This window comes from Cetorhinus maximus, chromosome 25 (assembly GCF_964194155.1).
Source record: "Cetorhinus maximus chromosome 25, sCetMax3.hap1.1, whole genome shotgun sequence".
Classification (NCBI taxonomy): Eukaryota; Metazoa; Chordata; class Chondrichthyes; order Lamniformes; family Cetorhinidae; genus Cetorhinus; species Cetorhinus maximus.
The window spans coordinates 27,742,745-27,758,924 of record NC_135903.1 but is presented as its reverse complement, the minus strand read 5'-3'; the positions used below and the strand labels follow the sequence as shown (position 1 = coordinate 27,758,924).

The following is a 16,180-nucleotide window of genomic DNA, read 5'->3' as shown; positions in this document are numbered from 1 at the left end:
AGGCGGGACGCGCTGGGAATGGGACGATATGGTGCATAAACCCGTCATTGTGACCGGTGAGTAAAACAACCTTTCTCATGCCTGCTACCGCACCTAATGCAAATCTGGGGTGATTCTGCCCCTCGATTGGTAAATTTCTTCATTTCACAGAATCACACAGTGCAGAAGAAGCCCCTCGGCCCATTGAGTCTACACCGACACGTGAGAAACCCCTGACCTACCTACCTAATCCCATTTACCAGCACTTGGCCCATAGCCTTGAATGTTATGATGTCCCAACTGCTCATCCAGGTACTTTTTAAAGGATGTGAGGCAACCTGCCTCCACCACCCTCCCAGGCAATGCATTCCAGACCGTCACCACCCTCTGGATAAAAAAGTTTTTCCTCACATCCACCCCCCTAAACCTCCTGCCCCTCACCTTGAACTTATGTATTTGGTGGTAGTTGGGTAAATTTGGTTATTTTGGTTTATGGATTCCTATGGGGATCATATCACCAGTTTAGAGGAAGCCTTGGAAACCCAAGAGAAGCAGATGGGGATGCAACATTTTTATTTCATGTTTCCAAGTGCAACCAAAAGCAAAATCTACCTCAAGATTTTAAAGCAACTGACAATTGTACTTTTCAGAACAGAAAGACAGAAGAAAGGGGTTGGAAAAGTTACATTTTAATTAGAAAACAATGCATGGTGTTGACTGAGGGTTCAGGATTAATAAATTTATAAAAATTGTCAATACATATATTTAAAAGGTTCTCACCTTCTGACCCATTAATCCCTTATTCGTGGTCAGACTCACAGTTGCAACAATGAACCAGTTTAAATATGAACGTTAAAACAGACTGTGAATAACGGGAGCATTAATTATAATATTGTAATGCACTGTTGTCTGGAGATTTACCAATAATGTTCCTTTGACATTTGAATGGTCACAGCACAAACCCTCAAAGCAAACATTCCACATACATTGAGATTGTTTGATGTTGCTTTATAGAAGCCGTAGTAGGATTTGAAAGATGCCGTGAATATAGTGCCATACTAATCAAAGCTGCAAGGCTATGTTTCATGTTTCCTGTCTACTCGCTCTCAAAACCGTTACTAAAACAAATCTCCTGTTTATAATACTGTTAGAAAGGCTAAATTAAGAGTAAACAAAACCGTAACTTTTCCAACCCCTTTCTTCTGTCTTTCTGTTCTGAAAAAGAAAGTAAACCAGAACATTACAGTTCTTCTATTCAAGTATCCAATGGAGACTTTTGTGAGTTTTATCTCATTTCCAGTCAGAACTCAAATATCAAAACATACAACCTCTCACACTTTGTAATTTTTTTTTAGAACTGCACAGATATGCAGTGTATGTATTTCCAAATATATGCCAGCAAATTGTTCACGGTAAGCCAAGAGGACATGCTGCTTCATATAGGAGTATTACAATATACTGCTAAAGTTAGTTCTGTTTTTTCCTAAGGCCACAAGATCTAATATCTATAAATAGGTACAATTGTCAATTCGAGGATAATTATTTCTCGAGATAGATGCCAGGCTGTAAATATCTGGTTTCTTTCCCCATTCATAAATCCAGGTGCTTTTACTGGAAAACTAAATTGCTTTGCATCTGTAGCCAAGTGGCATCTGCAGTATGAGGGTGGTCTCCATGCTGCTATACAGATATATCACATGAAGAAAAATCTAATGGCAATTTCCTTAAAATATTTTATTACATTGGATTTATTCCCCTTACATTTGGATTTTTCCTACTGAATAGCTGTGTTTTTTTCTGAAGCAGGTCCAGATGTTTCCTGTCACTTTGCTTGCTTGCAATGTAGCAATTTGGTAACTGATGACTATCCTTGGCCGGTTCAGGAAAATCTGAATGCATTCAGGAACCATGTTGGACTTAGTTCCACTTTCTACAGGCTGCATTAGTATAGAACCGTTCTCCCGGAGAACTTAGCAGTGATCAAAGGAATAGTAATGTCACAGGGAAAATACTACAGATGCTGGGAACCTGAAATAAAAACAGAAAAAGTGCTGCAAAGACTTTGCAAGTATGGCAGCATCTGTGGAGAAAGAAACAGAGTCAGTGTTTCAGGTCTGTGACGTTTCATTAATATGTTCTTCCTTCAGCAACCGTCTCCGGCTCTGAATTCTTCCACATGGATTCCACTGCAATTCCACCCTGCATGTTTCGGATTCACCCATCATTGCGGATATTTCCAATGTCTCTTTTGCACAGAACATGTCATCTGCCTCTTTTCCCAGTCAACACAAGAGATGATTTGATAAATTATTCAGGTACAACTGTCCTACCTGCAGAGTAAGTTCTCAGAGATTTTCAATATTAACAACAAGGGGGCATTTTTCATTCTGTCTGCCGACTGGAACACAGGCAGTCAGGCTTCTGAAGTCACCCATGTAATTTATTGACCGGGACCCCACTCTCTTCCTGCAGACTTTGATTTAACATCTGCCTCTGAGTTGGTGAGGCCGACGCCTGCCAAGCACAGGTTAGGTACTTAATATGCAGATTGGAATCCAATGGCACCATCGGGTCCTGACTGCTATTTTAACCAGAAGCCTACATGGAGAGAATTACCGGCCAAGCCAACCAAACAAGAACAGGAGTTGATGCTATAAGAGGTCCAAAACATTCTCTTCATTTTTGGTTTTCCTTGTGGGGCCAGAAGGGGCTGAAGTGTCTCCCCTGCTTCAGGCTTCTCCCCTTCCCCATCTTCCATCGCAAGGTCCTCTTCTCATGGCATTTCTGAGTGCCAGGTGTTATGCATTTGCCGGTTTGCTATCTTTCTTATATATCTGGTTAAACTCAGAGCAATGTAGAGATGACACCAGTTCTAAATCCACAACAGGTTTATTTACAGTACTTAAAAATATCTTCACTCACAGGATTTCTACACACAAGGGGCAGAATTTTCCCCCTGTTGGGGGGGAAGTTGATGGGCAGGCGCATGCAGGCGCTCTTCCGATCAGCGCCCCCAATTGGAGGCGCAGCACCATTTTACATGGGCGGGCCAATTAAGGCCCGTCCAGTGTTATGTCAGCAGGGAAGTGCTATGCGTTCCCTGTGCATGTGCACAAAAGAGCGCACTGATCTCCCTGAGGCTAAGTGCTGCCTCACGGAGATGGCCTCTACTTTCAAAAATATTGAAAATAAAAAAAAAATTCCCTTACATATCTCCTCATGTGACAATATCACATGAGTTGGGACATGTTCATAGTTTCCAAAAAAACATTATTAAAATTTTTAAAACCCTACATGAAACCTCATCCCGCCTGTGGATGAGGTTTCATGTTTTTTCTACTTCCCGCCGGGGCTCCTGGCCTGCCTGCCAGCCTTAAGGTTGGACGGGCAGGTCCACTAATTACTTTAATTGATCTGTCAATGGCCTCAGTTGGCCATTGACAGGTCGGTGGGCGTGCAGCTGATTTTGCTGCGCCCCCAACTTCCTGAAAATTTTAATGGGGCGTGGTGACATCGCGAGTTCCGCCCAAAGTCATCACGCATTATTTTACGGCCCCGCTCGTCGATGGTAAAATCCTGCCCATAGTCTCAGCTCAGGTTCTGAAACTTTCTGTATGGTGTCAGTTACTTAACTCTCTAGTTCCACCCGTAGCTAAGAAATTAAGCACAGTGAACATAGATCAGTCAACAGACCAACATGATCAAACACAGATCAATCAAACATTGAACACCACATATTTACTCCCCTTTAACTAAAGACACTATTTTAAATTAAATCATCCTAAACAACAAACATGTACACATCAATTTATTTCTTAGGCAAGAATTTTCCCATCAGCGACCGGGGGAGGGGCCTGCTCACTGATGCGTAAAATGACGCGGAATGACTTCGGTTGGAACTCTCGATGTCATCCCATGTCATTTGCATTTTCAGGTCAGCGGGGAAGCAGCCAAGTCAGCTGTGCACCCGCCAACTGTCAACATTCAAAAAGCAATTAAAGCAATTAGTGGACCTGCCCATCCAACCTTAAGGTTGGCGGGCAGGTCGGGAGCGCTAGCGGCCACTTGAAAAAGCATGAAACCTCATCCATGGGCACTTGCCACATGAGGGGGCATGGATGGTAAATGAAATTTTTTGAAAGAATAACTTCTTCGCTGTGGGAACCTATCTCCCTGAGGCAGCACTTAGTCTCAGGGAGATCAGAGCACTCCTTCGCGCACATGCGTGAAGGAGCGCATTTCCGCATTTGCCATTCCCCCCCACCCGCACAGGGAGAGCACAGCGCTTCCGTGCGGATGTCACACTGGGTTGCGAAAAATGGTGGCGCGTCCCCGATTGGGGGCGCTGGTCGGGTTCGCACCTGCCCCCTCCCACCCCCACACAACCCCCCTGACGGGGTGGGGGGGGGAATTTCTGGCCTTAGAGTCCAACTTGTTTGTTTTCTCTAAGCACCTAAGCAGTCGTTGAGATATGAAGGTCTCTTGGGTCTGCGATTACACCTATGAACTTCTGGTTATAGTTCTGTGTGAACAACTTGATGAGGCGCGAATGATCAACATCACTCATTGGAAAAGGAAATATATCCTCATAATCACAGTCCTCAAAACACCCTAGTCTGCCCACTATAAAGCGTTTCGCATTCCACTTGGTGTTGTCATCCAGCAGATAAGCATTGGTACATCTTGATCTTCTTTGGAGCTAATAGAGATGATGGAAGATTGTAGTCACAATTTGGCCATTAATGTGAACCCAATCTCCAACTTCAAATTGTGGTTCCCTTTTGCTTATGTTTTCACTTTAACTTGTTACTTTGCAATTTCATCCGCTTTCGCTCTGATATTCTCATTGACTGGTGGTGACAGCTTAAGAATGATCAGTGGTGTGCAAAAGTTATGAGCTATTGTAAGTTTGACTGGTGTCTTTCCGGTCAGAGAGTGTGGCGTAGATCGATACGTGCGAAGTAGGATGTGAATGGATTGTGTGAATGTTGTCCCCTCTGACATACCAGCTCTCAGACTGCTGAATTTTTCAATGCCGCCATTCAATTGCAGGGTGTAGCCCGATGTCAAATGGCAATGCATTCAGTAACTTGCTAGGAAGTCCGTAAACTGACTGGAAATAAACTGCCATTTATTGTCCATACCGATAGTCTCCAGCAAACCCCATTTTTATGTTTCACCTTGTGCTCGTAGCAGTGAGATAGGAGCAAGGCATAAATATTGTAAGGTGGCCCAAACACCACATATTTCATAGAAATCCAATGCCTGTCTTTCATCATATTCTTGCAAGAGAAAATGATGATATAGTCAATGAGTACTGCCATCATAGCTTGTACAGAAGAAATGAGTCTGACATTGATGGTGTCTTCATCTGTTAATGTTTTGAAGTTTGTTTACAAGACTCTCAGAGCGAGGATAAACAAACCTGAAGCGAAGAGGTAGCCCTGTGCAAGGAGATTCCACATCTCTTGTTCCAATTCTTGCGTTGCTCTGTGAATCTCAGCTCTGGGAAGCGCCAGATAACCATACTCAATCTGATATTCAAATGAGATCCATACCTACTGTTCGGATTACATCCAGTTATGAAGCCCTTTCACATCAGTCATCCCACCTCACTGCACATCAATTTGCTTACACTGATGAGAGACCTTTTAAATGTTCTGACTATGAGAGAAGCTTTCTCACAGTTTAAAAGTAGGCACCAAGTGCTGACACAACAACACAATCACACCGAGGAGAGGTTGTTCAACAGCTCTACATGCAGGAAGGAATTAATTAATTCATCCCACCTACTGACACACTAGCAAGTTCACATTGGGGAGAGGCTGTTTACCTGCTTCATGTGTGGTAAGAAATGATCTCATTAATCCAATGCTCATCGCTACTTTTGTTATGTATTTGCTGGTTTGCAGACTTAAAAAATTAAGCACAATGAACAGAGTAACATGATCAAATACAGATTAATCAAATCATTGAACACTACGCTAGGATCTGTTCTTTTTGCAGCCCCTTGCTAGAAAACATTATGCTGTTGTTTGAATGCCAACTGCAGCTTCCAGCTGGGTTTGGATGTGACCTCCTGTCTGAGGCTTTGCAGCTAAGACCAGGAGTTGTCCAGAGAATGTATAGCGGCTCAAAAGTTTCATCTAAACATGGTGATAACAGCAGAATCATTGTTAGCTTTAAATACTTTATTTCTTATACAAAATACACATGTGTCACCTCTAAACATATGGCCCAGAATGAAGGGACAGAAGTTTTTATCTGGCTGGAAGGTTCTTTGTGAAATGCACTTGTGTAATGGACATGGAACCACAGCACAAAACTGCTCTTAACTCAGACAGAACAAAGGACTGCCCGTGTGGTAAATAAGAAAATGTTGTACTTGTGCCAAAATATGTTGCTGAGGAAGAGTACAGGATGATACACTCTGTATCTATTCATGCTAGACCTGACCTGGTGATGCACACAATAGGCACCCAAAATGGAAGAGTCTCACTTCCTCAGAACCAGCATGTCTTACCGAGCTAGGCACTTTAATTACAAGACAAAGTAATTTAAAGTACTCAATCGTCAGTGATATCAATTGACAATATTAGTAATCGTATGCTACACTGCACTGTTAAAACTAAACTGCAAAACAAAAATGAGAAGAAAAAACATCAATTCTTTCCAGCAGGCAGCCAACAGCTGAAAATATCAAAAAGAAATGTTGTCTTTATTGAAGAATGTCAAATGTAGCCATAGAAACTCACACTTAACTGCTTTATTGTATTTTGCTTTGAATTATGGACACAAGGCCATTATCTATCACTCCAAGCACAGTGTAACTGTAATATGAACATGCTCTTTTGGCTAATATTTCATACAAATTCCCAACTGTTATTTAGAATCATTTCCTTAACAAATCAGTATCAGACATATATACGGCAGCCTAGAAAGCTCAAAGAAGCGACAAATAAAAATAGCAAATGCTGACATATCCACAAAAGTAAAAGCTGATGATTGAAATCAGCCCTGAAAATAGGCCTATCACCAGGAACCTTTTTTTTATGCTGAGTGATAAGTTAAATTACTTGTTTGAAATTTGGAGTTCCAATGATTTTCCCAATGCTTTTGGAGATAACGCATTCATAACTGGTCCATTTATCAAAGAAATACGAAACCCAGTGACTTTGTCAATGACATGTGAAAATCAAGAAGTTATACTGAAAGTACAATTAGCTTCTAACTTAAACTGAAGGCATAACACATATTCCACTCAGAGTTCAGGGAAATACTCAAGAATATAAAAGGAGGATGTGAAGAAAGCATGGGAGTTATTGTCTGGGCAGTCTGGTGACATAACTCCCCTAGGATATTTCTTTAAACATGCTTACTGTACTTTCCAGCATTTTGGAAGCATAACTTTAGAGTCAAAAGAGATTTATACTGAAGGGGTTATAGCTATTTAAAATATTAAAATGAATCATTTGTTACAAGTTGCAGTTGAATTTTTATTTTGTACAGGAAGCATGGCCCTAAATAGTTCAACAACCCTAAACTATACTTCTAACATAGCTACATGATGTGATATTGTAACTAATAGGTGCTAGACTACTTTTATAACAAAAATAAGCTAATTGAAATAAGTAAATAACATTTTACTGCAAACATATCAATGTAAATAACACACTTGCACTTCTATTACAGGTGCTTCCAGCTATCTGGAGTAGGTTTCCAGACAAAAGCCCATTGACTTCAGCTTCTTCACGAGCTATTAAAAGAAAGAATTTGAATTTTGTATAGTGCCTTTCATGACTTCAGGATGCTACACGGCACTTCACTTACAATGAAGTACTTAGTCACTGTGGTAACGTAGGCAAATGCAACAGCCAAAATTGCACACAGCAAGTGCAGCAAGTTGCACTGATTTTTTTTTTGAAGTCGTGTTGGTTGAAAGATTAAAATTTACCAGGCGCAGGGAGGACTCACTTGCACTAATCCATGAGATCTTTTACATCTACCTTGATTTAACATCTCACCCAAATGGCATCTGTGACAGTGCAGCACTCGCTTAATATTGCACTGAAGTGTTAGTCAAGATTGTGCACACAAAATCTGAAGTGGCGTTTGAACTCACAATGCTGTTACTTTAAAAAAAAGATTAAATCAATGCAACTGGCTTTCCCCCTGAGTCTTACAACCCTGGCACTTCCACCTGAAATCAGAGCCTAGCCTATACATTCTTCACAAGAGCTAAATGCAGCCTGGTCATTTCCAGTTACTCCACAGGCTTCAAAATCTTCTGATGTGCATTCCACAAGAAGCCAAAGAGCCACATTAAGTGAAACTCCTTGGTCATTTTCAGATTGAGAAGAATCTATTTCATCTGGATAGAAACCTAAACTGAGCTACATACAAAATCCACTTCACCAACCTCAGATGAGGTGCAAAAAGAAAAACTCACATTTATATAATGCTTTTCATGACTACCAGATGTCACAAAGCACTTAACAGCCAATGAAGCACTTTTAAAGTGCAGGCGTTGTTGCAATTCAGGAAATGAGGCAGCCAGTACTAGCACAGCAAACTCCCACATACAGCAATATTACTAATTGTAGTATAAAGGGTTAACAGATAGGATATGCTAATGTATGACATAGGTGGTGATGTACCATGGACACTAGTTAGTCATATGTTAGACTCTCAAGAGAGAGGTTGGAATCATGCCTTGGAGCTAGTTGCCTACTCTGTAACCTGTTTAGAAGCAGTACTAATAAACAAATGTTAAGCAGATACTAGAGTATGTGTACAGTCTAAGAACCCAGTCCCTCGCCTACAGTCCAAGACCAATCTCAGAACATGGTGGCAGCGATGAAGGCAGTGATGTAAAAGACACATCAGTGTTATCAAATTAACCACAGAGTGAAGGAACTTTTGAAAGCAGCTTGAGAATTCTTGGTGGTAGAAGGAGGCACATTGGAGAGAGAACAATGACCATACCTGAAGAACAGACCCTGCTCTTCCCCTGCCCATTTGACTGAATCGAGGGCCCACAGAGAGGCCAGCAGTGGGAGTTATGGAAACACCATTTTCTCTGATACTGAGCAGCATCAGGTCTTCATGAAAAAGAGCCAAAAGCCCAAGTTACTTCCTTTCTTTATGCAATAGGTCTAGTAGCAGATGACTTTCGTTTAAGGCAGGTTGTGCAGTTTGGTTTCAGTGTGGCAAAAACTGGACATTTCAAGCATTTCTGCAAATCCAGCAATTTTAATCAAAGTCACAGAGCAGTGAATATTTACGAAATGCATTCCTTTCAAGAAATGGAAAGTCCAGAAAACGACACCCCACGGAGTTCCTAGGGGAAGAAGATAGTCTTAGTCTAGACTACTGGTCAGTGACAGTCCAAGTTCAAGGCTTCGATACTTCATTTAAAATTAATACTGGAGCAGCTGTTAACATATTAGCAGATGACCTCGACTGGCTTCAGCCAATGATGCTTTATCCATCAGACATCAAGTTACAAGGTTCAGCGGCACTGACCGCCCAATCAAAGGCAGGATTATTACTGCTATCAGCTACAAAGGGTGACTTGCTCTTTGATTCTCTATATGTCTTTCACAATCAATGAACATCCTTAATGAGTGGCGATGTTGGCATACTTTTAGGAATCTTAGAAAAATCAGATGATGCTAATAACATTTGAACGACTCTGTCCTTCATGCAATAATCTTCAACCTTTTATTTAGAAGTAGTGGAAACTCAACCTTCAGAAGCTGAGGAAGTTTATACACTTATCAGTAATTTCCTTTCTTTCAGAGACACCATCCAGTAGACCCAGGGCATGGAAGTTATGAATCTCTCAGTTCTTCACACAGTAAGACCAGATGTGGAGGATGCAAGAGGCACTGCAGCAGATGGTGACCATCCCCATGAAGACCTGTTGGACCTGAATTGGCTCTTCCTAGACAGTGATGAGGAAGAATCCCTTGCAGCACTGAGTGACCTCTTGGAGGTCGAGGTCCTGGAGAATGATTCATCTTTCCCGATGTTGGATGCACCTTATGACATCTCTGTTGTCTTTGGAAGAATCAGCTGTGTTTTTAGTGGCTGAGCAGCATTCAGATCTTAGTTCTACTGAATCTACCAATGTATTATCTACTTTATCTCCTTTTGCTCATGAAGAATCCTCCACAGGGAATGCTTTGCCCGAGTCCAGGTTAGAGTCCATAGAGGATCACACTGTTAGAGAGCTGGTATCCTTCCAGGGTGAAAGTCAATTGGCATCCATACTTCAGTCCCAGTCAAAAGTCGTCATCTCTTCAGAGCTGGAGGGCAGCACAGAAGTTGTGGCAGAATCTTTAGCATTTCAGAAGCTGCAGAATCCTGTACAGCAATCGTGTCTCTGAGTTGATTGTCTACAAGAAATTCATCTCATTACAGAAGATGAAGTTGTCTTGTCTCCATATTCTCAGCAATCCTTCCCATTGTCCATAGTGACTAACCTTGCACAGAGAGAAATGGGGCTCTCTTACTACTGCCGACAAAAAGTAGATGGTCCTCCAGGAAAATCATTGGGAAATCATCTCTTCTTTTCCTGACAGTCTTACAGGAAGTTGGTTGTTTTTTCCTTCATCATCTAAGTTCATTAAAATCTCAGATCGTCAATGTCTTTTCAATCTTTGATACAGCAATCGATGATACAACTATGATAGTCTTCCCTGGAGTTTGAAGATCATTTCTCTTCTTAAGCTTCTTCCCAGAGTCCTTTGAGAGAACAACAAGTTCCTCAGAGTTCTTCTCTTCTAGTCCCAGAGGGTGCAAAGATTGATTCTCTTCAGTCTTCTCTTTTGAATCAGTCTTTTATCGAAAAGCCTTTGTTGTCTTTACAATTCAGTCATTCTGAAACCTACACTCAGCTTCTGAGCTATGCTGACAGCAATGCTGATAGTGTTGTCCCATTCTGCAGACGATGATATCCTACCGGATGCAGAAGAAAGCTCTCATGCCTCCAAGATGTCTTCACTAAGGGCTGAGAATACTAAGGGAGATTGAATCCCCCAGCACTGTGACCTAGGGAGGGGACAAGTGGGAATTGGAGTTGAGTAGAATCTGTAGTTATAAGAAGGGAGTTACAGAAATGTATTGTAAATAGTTAAAAGACATAGTTTTGTGTGGTTAAAAAGTAGGATGGCATACTTGGCAGGAGGTGTAGTATAAAGGGTGAACAGATGAGATATGCTAATGTATGACATAGATGATGATGTACCACAGACACTAGTCAGTCAGGTGTTAGACTCTCAAGAAAGAATTTGGAATCATACCTTGGAGCTAGTTGCCAACTCTGTAACCTGTTTAGAAGTAGTACTAATAAACAAGTGTTAAGCAGATACCAGAGTATGTCTACAGTCTGCCTAAGAACCAAGTCCCACGCCTAGAGTCCAAGACAGAAGGACACAACCACAGAACATGGTGGCAGTTTAGAACAATAATGACCAGATAATCTGTTTTTGTGATGTTGATTGAGGGATAAATATTGACCAGGACATCAGGGATAACTCCCCTGTTCTTCTTCGAAATAGGGCATAGGTTCTTTTACATCCACCTGAGCAAGCAGATGGTGCCTCAGTTTAATGTCTCATCCAAACATTTCATTATTGGCTCCTCCAAAAATCTGGTACTCCCTCAATCCTGCAGTAGAGAGTCAGCCTTGATTTTTTTGTGCTCAGTTGGGATTTGAAACAACCCAAGGCAAGTTGATAGTTCCTGGCTCCATTCACCAAGACCATTAACACTCCAACACATCTACAACATCAAACACTGATGCAGCAAACATATCATAAATAATTAACCTGGTTAAACTCAGACTGAATAATCATAGTCCTGAGGTATATTTCTTTATAATAAAAGATCCGCAGGACCAAACTTTCTTTCATGGCACAACATTAATTGGAGTTTTTCAACCATCAGGAGGGCCCAATATTCATTAAGATTCACTGGTTTGGATCTAAACTTGGATCTACAGAGAATGATTCAATCATTCTGTAAGTGGAGGATAATTTGTTTCTAATCTTCGTGTTTATCAAGGCAAAAACTGAATTGGCATTTGGCATTTTCAAAATGTTTACGCAAAAATCAACATCGCCATTGAAGAAATTAATTTCAAAGTCCCGGCAACTGTTCCAACGGTGTTTATAATCTGACTCAGATTAACAGCAGATCTTTGTCATTTGCAACCTCTTAGCTATAAAATAATCATTGAGTTTTATGTAAACCGGTGGTTTTGGTGCCATTGGGTGCCAGCGTCATGAGCCAATGTGGGACCAAGACGATTGCATGGCTGAGTAGGTACAGAAGCGATGTTGACAGCACTCTGCATAGGTCTCAATGAAGCAGCCAAGCAGTGTGTGAAGTATTAATCTTGTTACTTTCTGTCAGCAATTGCTGACAAGCAGGCACAAGCCTAGAAACATTGACTGTCAGTGTGAAATGCTGTTGTTTGGCATGTATACTAACAATGCATCAATTAGAAACCAGTTTGTACCAGATGGTGGTAACAAATTCTACGTGAGATTTACTAACAACTGAATTGTTGAAACTGCTATAAATAATGTTGTTTTATAATAATTACATTAAAATAACGTTATTCCTTTTTTTTTACCAATCTTGGATTGCAAAGGAACCTGAAAAAAGAACATCAATCATGGCACATTGGTTGTGTAAAACATGTCACCACATATTGTTGGCTTCAGAGGAACAACAATTCATCTGCTTTTCCAATTAATCTACAACCTTACAAAGGAAGGCATTCATATTGAGTGGTGCCTTGCAATCCCTCATGTTTTATGTTATATTGTAAAACAGATGCTTCAATTCAACCTTACAGACAGGTGTCTATGTATAAAATTCCCCTGCCAATGATTGCCTGAATAATGAATGCTGATTATGGTCCAGTACCTCCATTCCTGATGTCACTGGAACAGAATCTTTCTTCACAGAATTTTCTAGACAAATTGCCTCTCCCTGGAAAGCTTCCCACTTTTACAGCAAGACACAGGGAACAAAGGCACATCCAAAAAAAATACCATAGATCTCATTACAACATATAGGATTTTCACAAAATTCAGATGAATGTCATTCTTTTTAAAGTCTTTGGAATTAGGTAGAACACATTTGATCCCATTTCATTTTTTGGTGTTGAAATATGCAGTATTCTTCAAAGTATTAAGTATAACACTCACTGGCTGCTTTTCTACCTTCTCTTATTTAAAAACTTGTTCTTATATAAGGTAGCTTTGAAAAAGATTCATTCTCAGTCATTCAGAGTCTTTGGATCTGTTGTTGAACATAACACATCTGAATATCCTTTTAATTTAACATGCTCAGGTCCAATACCTGCACAGCAGAAGAGGCTGGCTTGCAATAAACCAAGCTTGAGCATATTTCATGCTGGAGCTCATTATCTGATGCATTGCATAAAACAGCCCACAAACCAAGAACCATGACACAAGAGTGTATAGGTTAAATAACTACCTTAGCTAGTGATCGTACAATTGGGCTCTCCATGATTCCTCTCAGGAAGAGTAAATCTAAGTCCTTGGCTCCTGTAGAGTTTGGCAAATCATTCAAGTTGTCCAGGACCTGCTGCATAGCTATAGAAAGAACAGAGTGCACATTTCAGTATGGAGTGTTTCACATATGAGAAGCTATTAAATACTACACATAAGTTGAGACAAACTACTTGGTCAAATACATTCATAGCACTTTCTCAGGATCAAGCAATGAAAATTCATAAGTCAAGTTGTTGCCCTTGAAAAATTATAAAATGAAATAAGTTTTCTTGTGTTATATTAAGAACCCCACAGCAAACTCGAGATAAGGTAAAATAAGAGGGTTAGTTTATTTTACACACATACAAAACGTGGGAAGGGGTTTCACGACGTCTGCCCCTTTTTGCGCTCATACAATAAAAGCAGGATAAGGGAAAGAAAGGGGTATAGGGCAAGACCACGATACAAATAAGAGCTATGGTTTCACGTATGTCCAAAGTCCAGAGTCAACCGGTCCAGTAGCAGAGGTTAGCAGGCTGAAACTGTGGCAGGGTGATCCATCTTTCTGAAACCGAGGACTTCCACAATGGGAGAAGGTATGTAGAGATGAATTAGTCTTGAAGGCACAGATACAAAAGCTCCAATGTTCCAGTAGTACACAGTGTAGATGAGGCACTTCACCTGAACAGAGCTCTTTCTGCTGCTACCTGTTAGACGGTAAAATGGTAGACTGCCTGGGTTCAGTTCCACTCGGCAATATTACAGGTTCTAGCAGCTTGGGGGAGGTCACGTGACATACTTCCCACTTCTTCTCCTGGGTGTTGGACAAAAGATATGTTTGCTCAAGTTTGAAATCTTGAGGTGTTTAATAGAAGAGTCAGGGTTCCTTTTGTCCTTTGTAGATGTACCATCTCCGTTGACTGGAGCTCTGCCTTAGGTATGTAAAGGGGGTGGGTGCATTTCTTTGGAATTTGATTGTCAGTAGTCACAGAAGGCATCAGCACCTCTGCAAAGATAACATGGTCCCTGCTGGTTTCTGAAGATTAGAAATTCCTCTGGTATGAATCATGGCTAGTTAGGGTAAAGCCTTGTCCATGTTTAAAATAAAAATAATAATTTTATAAAGTAGCAAGGTTGATGTAGATATGATACATATATATTCCTTCCTGTCTTCTGGCCGGGACACTTGTGTGAATTATTTTAAAGGTTACAAATGTCTAATCTGAAATAACAACTCCTAATTCATGTAGAAAAAAATGTCCCAATGCAGTTTGTAATGAAGAACTGGACACTGAGCTGGAGTTTTGGGGGAGAGCTGTGAAGGTGACCAGAGTGAGATTTAAGAAGGAAGCTTTTGAAATTGTGTTGAGGACTTTGAGAAGGGAATTCCAAACGATTGGGAAGTGTTGGGCTCCAGCTGTAATAGGACTGAGAGGTGCATTGTACAAGAATTAGAAAAGTGTAACTTGTGACGGCAGAGGTAGAGTGGGGCAAGGAGGCAGTTTAGGATTAGAACTGAGAAATCAATGAGTTGCAGACTAGGTTGTGGAGCTGGGCAAGGCCAAAGGTGTTAACTGAGCAGGATTTATTGTGGGGTAAAATGCAGGTTCTTGATAAGATGTTGCTTGTGCAGTGCTGAAGCTGAGGAGGCCTGCAAGGACAGGACTGGAGAAGTTGAGCATAAAGATGTCTGGCAAGGTGTTGAATTTCTCATCTTGTTTCTGTGTCCAATCAGCTTTCTGATTTAACAATGTACGGTCATGTGAGTACCATCAATTATAACAATAGGGAAGTAACGAAGTTGGCTAGCAACAGCCATGCCAGTTTACAGTCAGTATAGCTAGTGCCAGTTTACAGTTGGTATAGCTAGTGCCAGTTTACAGTTGATATAGCTAGCAGCAGGCACTACATTGTTCTATTGCCTTTTGCTTCAACAGCAGGTAGCACCACAGGAGAAAGGTTAAGCTTGGCACTGAGAATAAGCTGTTGGAGGGATTTGAAGATGCCATAATAAATCCATTTAGCAATGTGCACAATATTACAAATTTTCATTCCTTTTAAATGTACAGAGCATACTTTCTTTATGTAGGTAGCAGTTGTAAGTAAACCAAGCAATCTGGACTAGACAATGGTAAAGCCTAGATAGCTATGTCACAACCATACACTAAGGGGACAACATCATTTACACGTGCCAAAAGAATGAGTTGCCTGCACATGAAGCCCAGATGTTTGAAGATGCACATTTTTTACATCCTGGTCACATCATTGTAAAATGTTATAAAGAGAGGTATCTGTAGTGTAATGGGTTAATAGGGTAGTTATGATAATGAGTGATGTAGGTCGTATGTATCATTGACATCAGCAGTCATGTGCTAAGCTCTCGGGAGTGAGGATGGAACAATCTGTACTCAGAAGAGACATACCTATTCTGTAACCTATCTTGTATATAGTGTTAATAAACCAGTTTAAAGCAAGTAACAGAGTAAGACTATGGTCTCTCTGGATAAAATAGGTCACGCATACCAGAATCCAGCAACCATGCCATGAGTATATGAATCAAGGTAGCAGCAGTGGTGACACAAATCTAGCCAAGGGTTGATGGTGCTATTGACAGAACCACGGCAACAAAGTGCAGGAAAATTTAGTAGCAGAGTGAATTTACAAACCCA

At 40.8% G+C, this 16,180-nt stretch overlaps 2 protein-coding genes across 8 annotated transcripts in view; both read right to left on the bottom strand.

Moving 5' to 3' along the window:
* LOC144667987 (MAGUK p55 subfamily member 2-like) overlaps nucleotides 1-16,180 on the bottom strand; it is a 645,437-nt gene that overhangs the window by 147,791 nt on the left and 481,466 nt on the right. For all 7 annotated transcript variants that reach the window (XM_078529676.1, XM_078529674.1, XM_078529672.1 and 4 more), the window contains one exon: nucleotides 13,495-13,613. In XM_078529676.1, coding sequence (XP_078385802.1) covers nucleotides 13,495-13,613 — 119 coding nt within the window. The remainder of the gene's footprint in view (nucleotides 1-13,494; nucleotides 13,614-16,180) is intronic.
* Nucleotides 3,795-5,444, bottom strand: tlcd3bb (TLC domain containing 3Bb). Its single transcript, XM_078529134.1, is given in 2 exon segments — nucleotides 3,795-3,878; nucleotides 5,124-5,444. Coding segments are annotated over 2 exon segments (405 nt in total).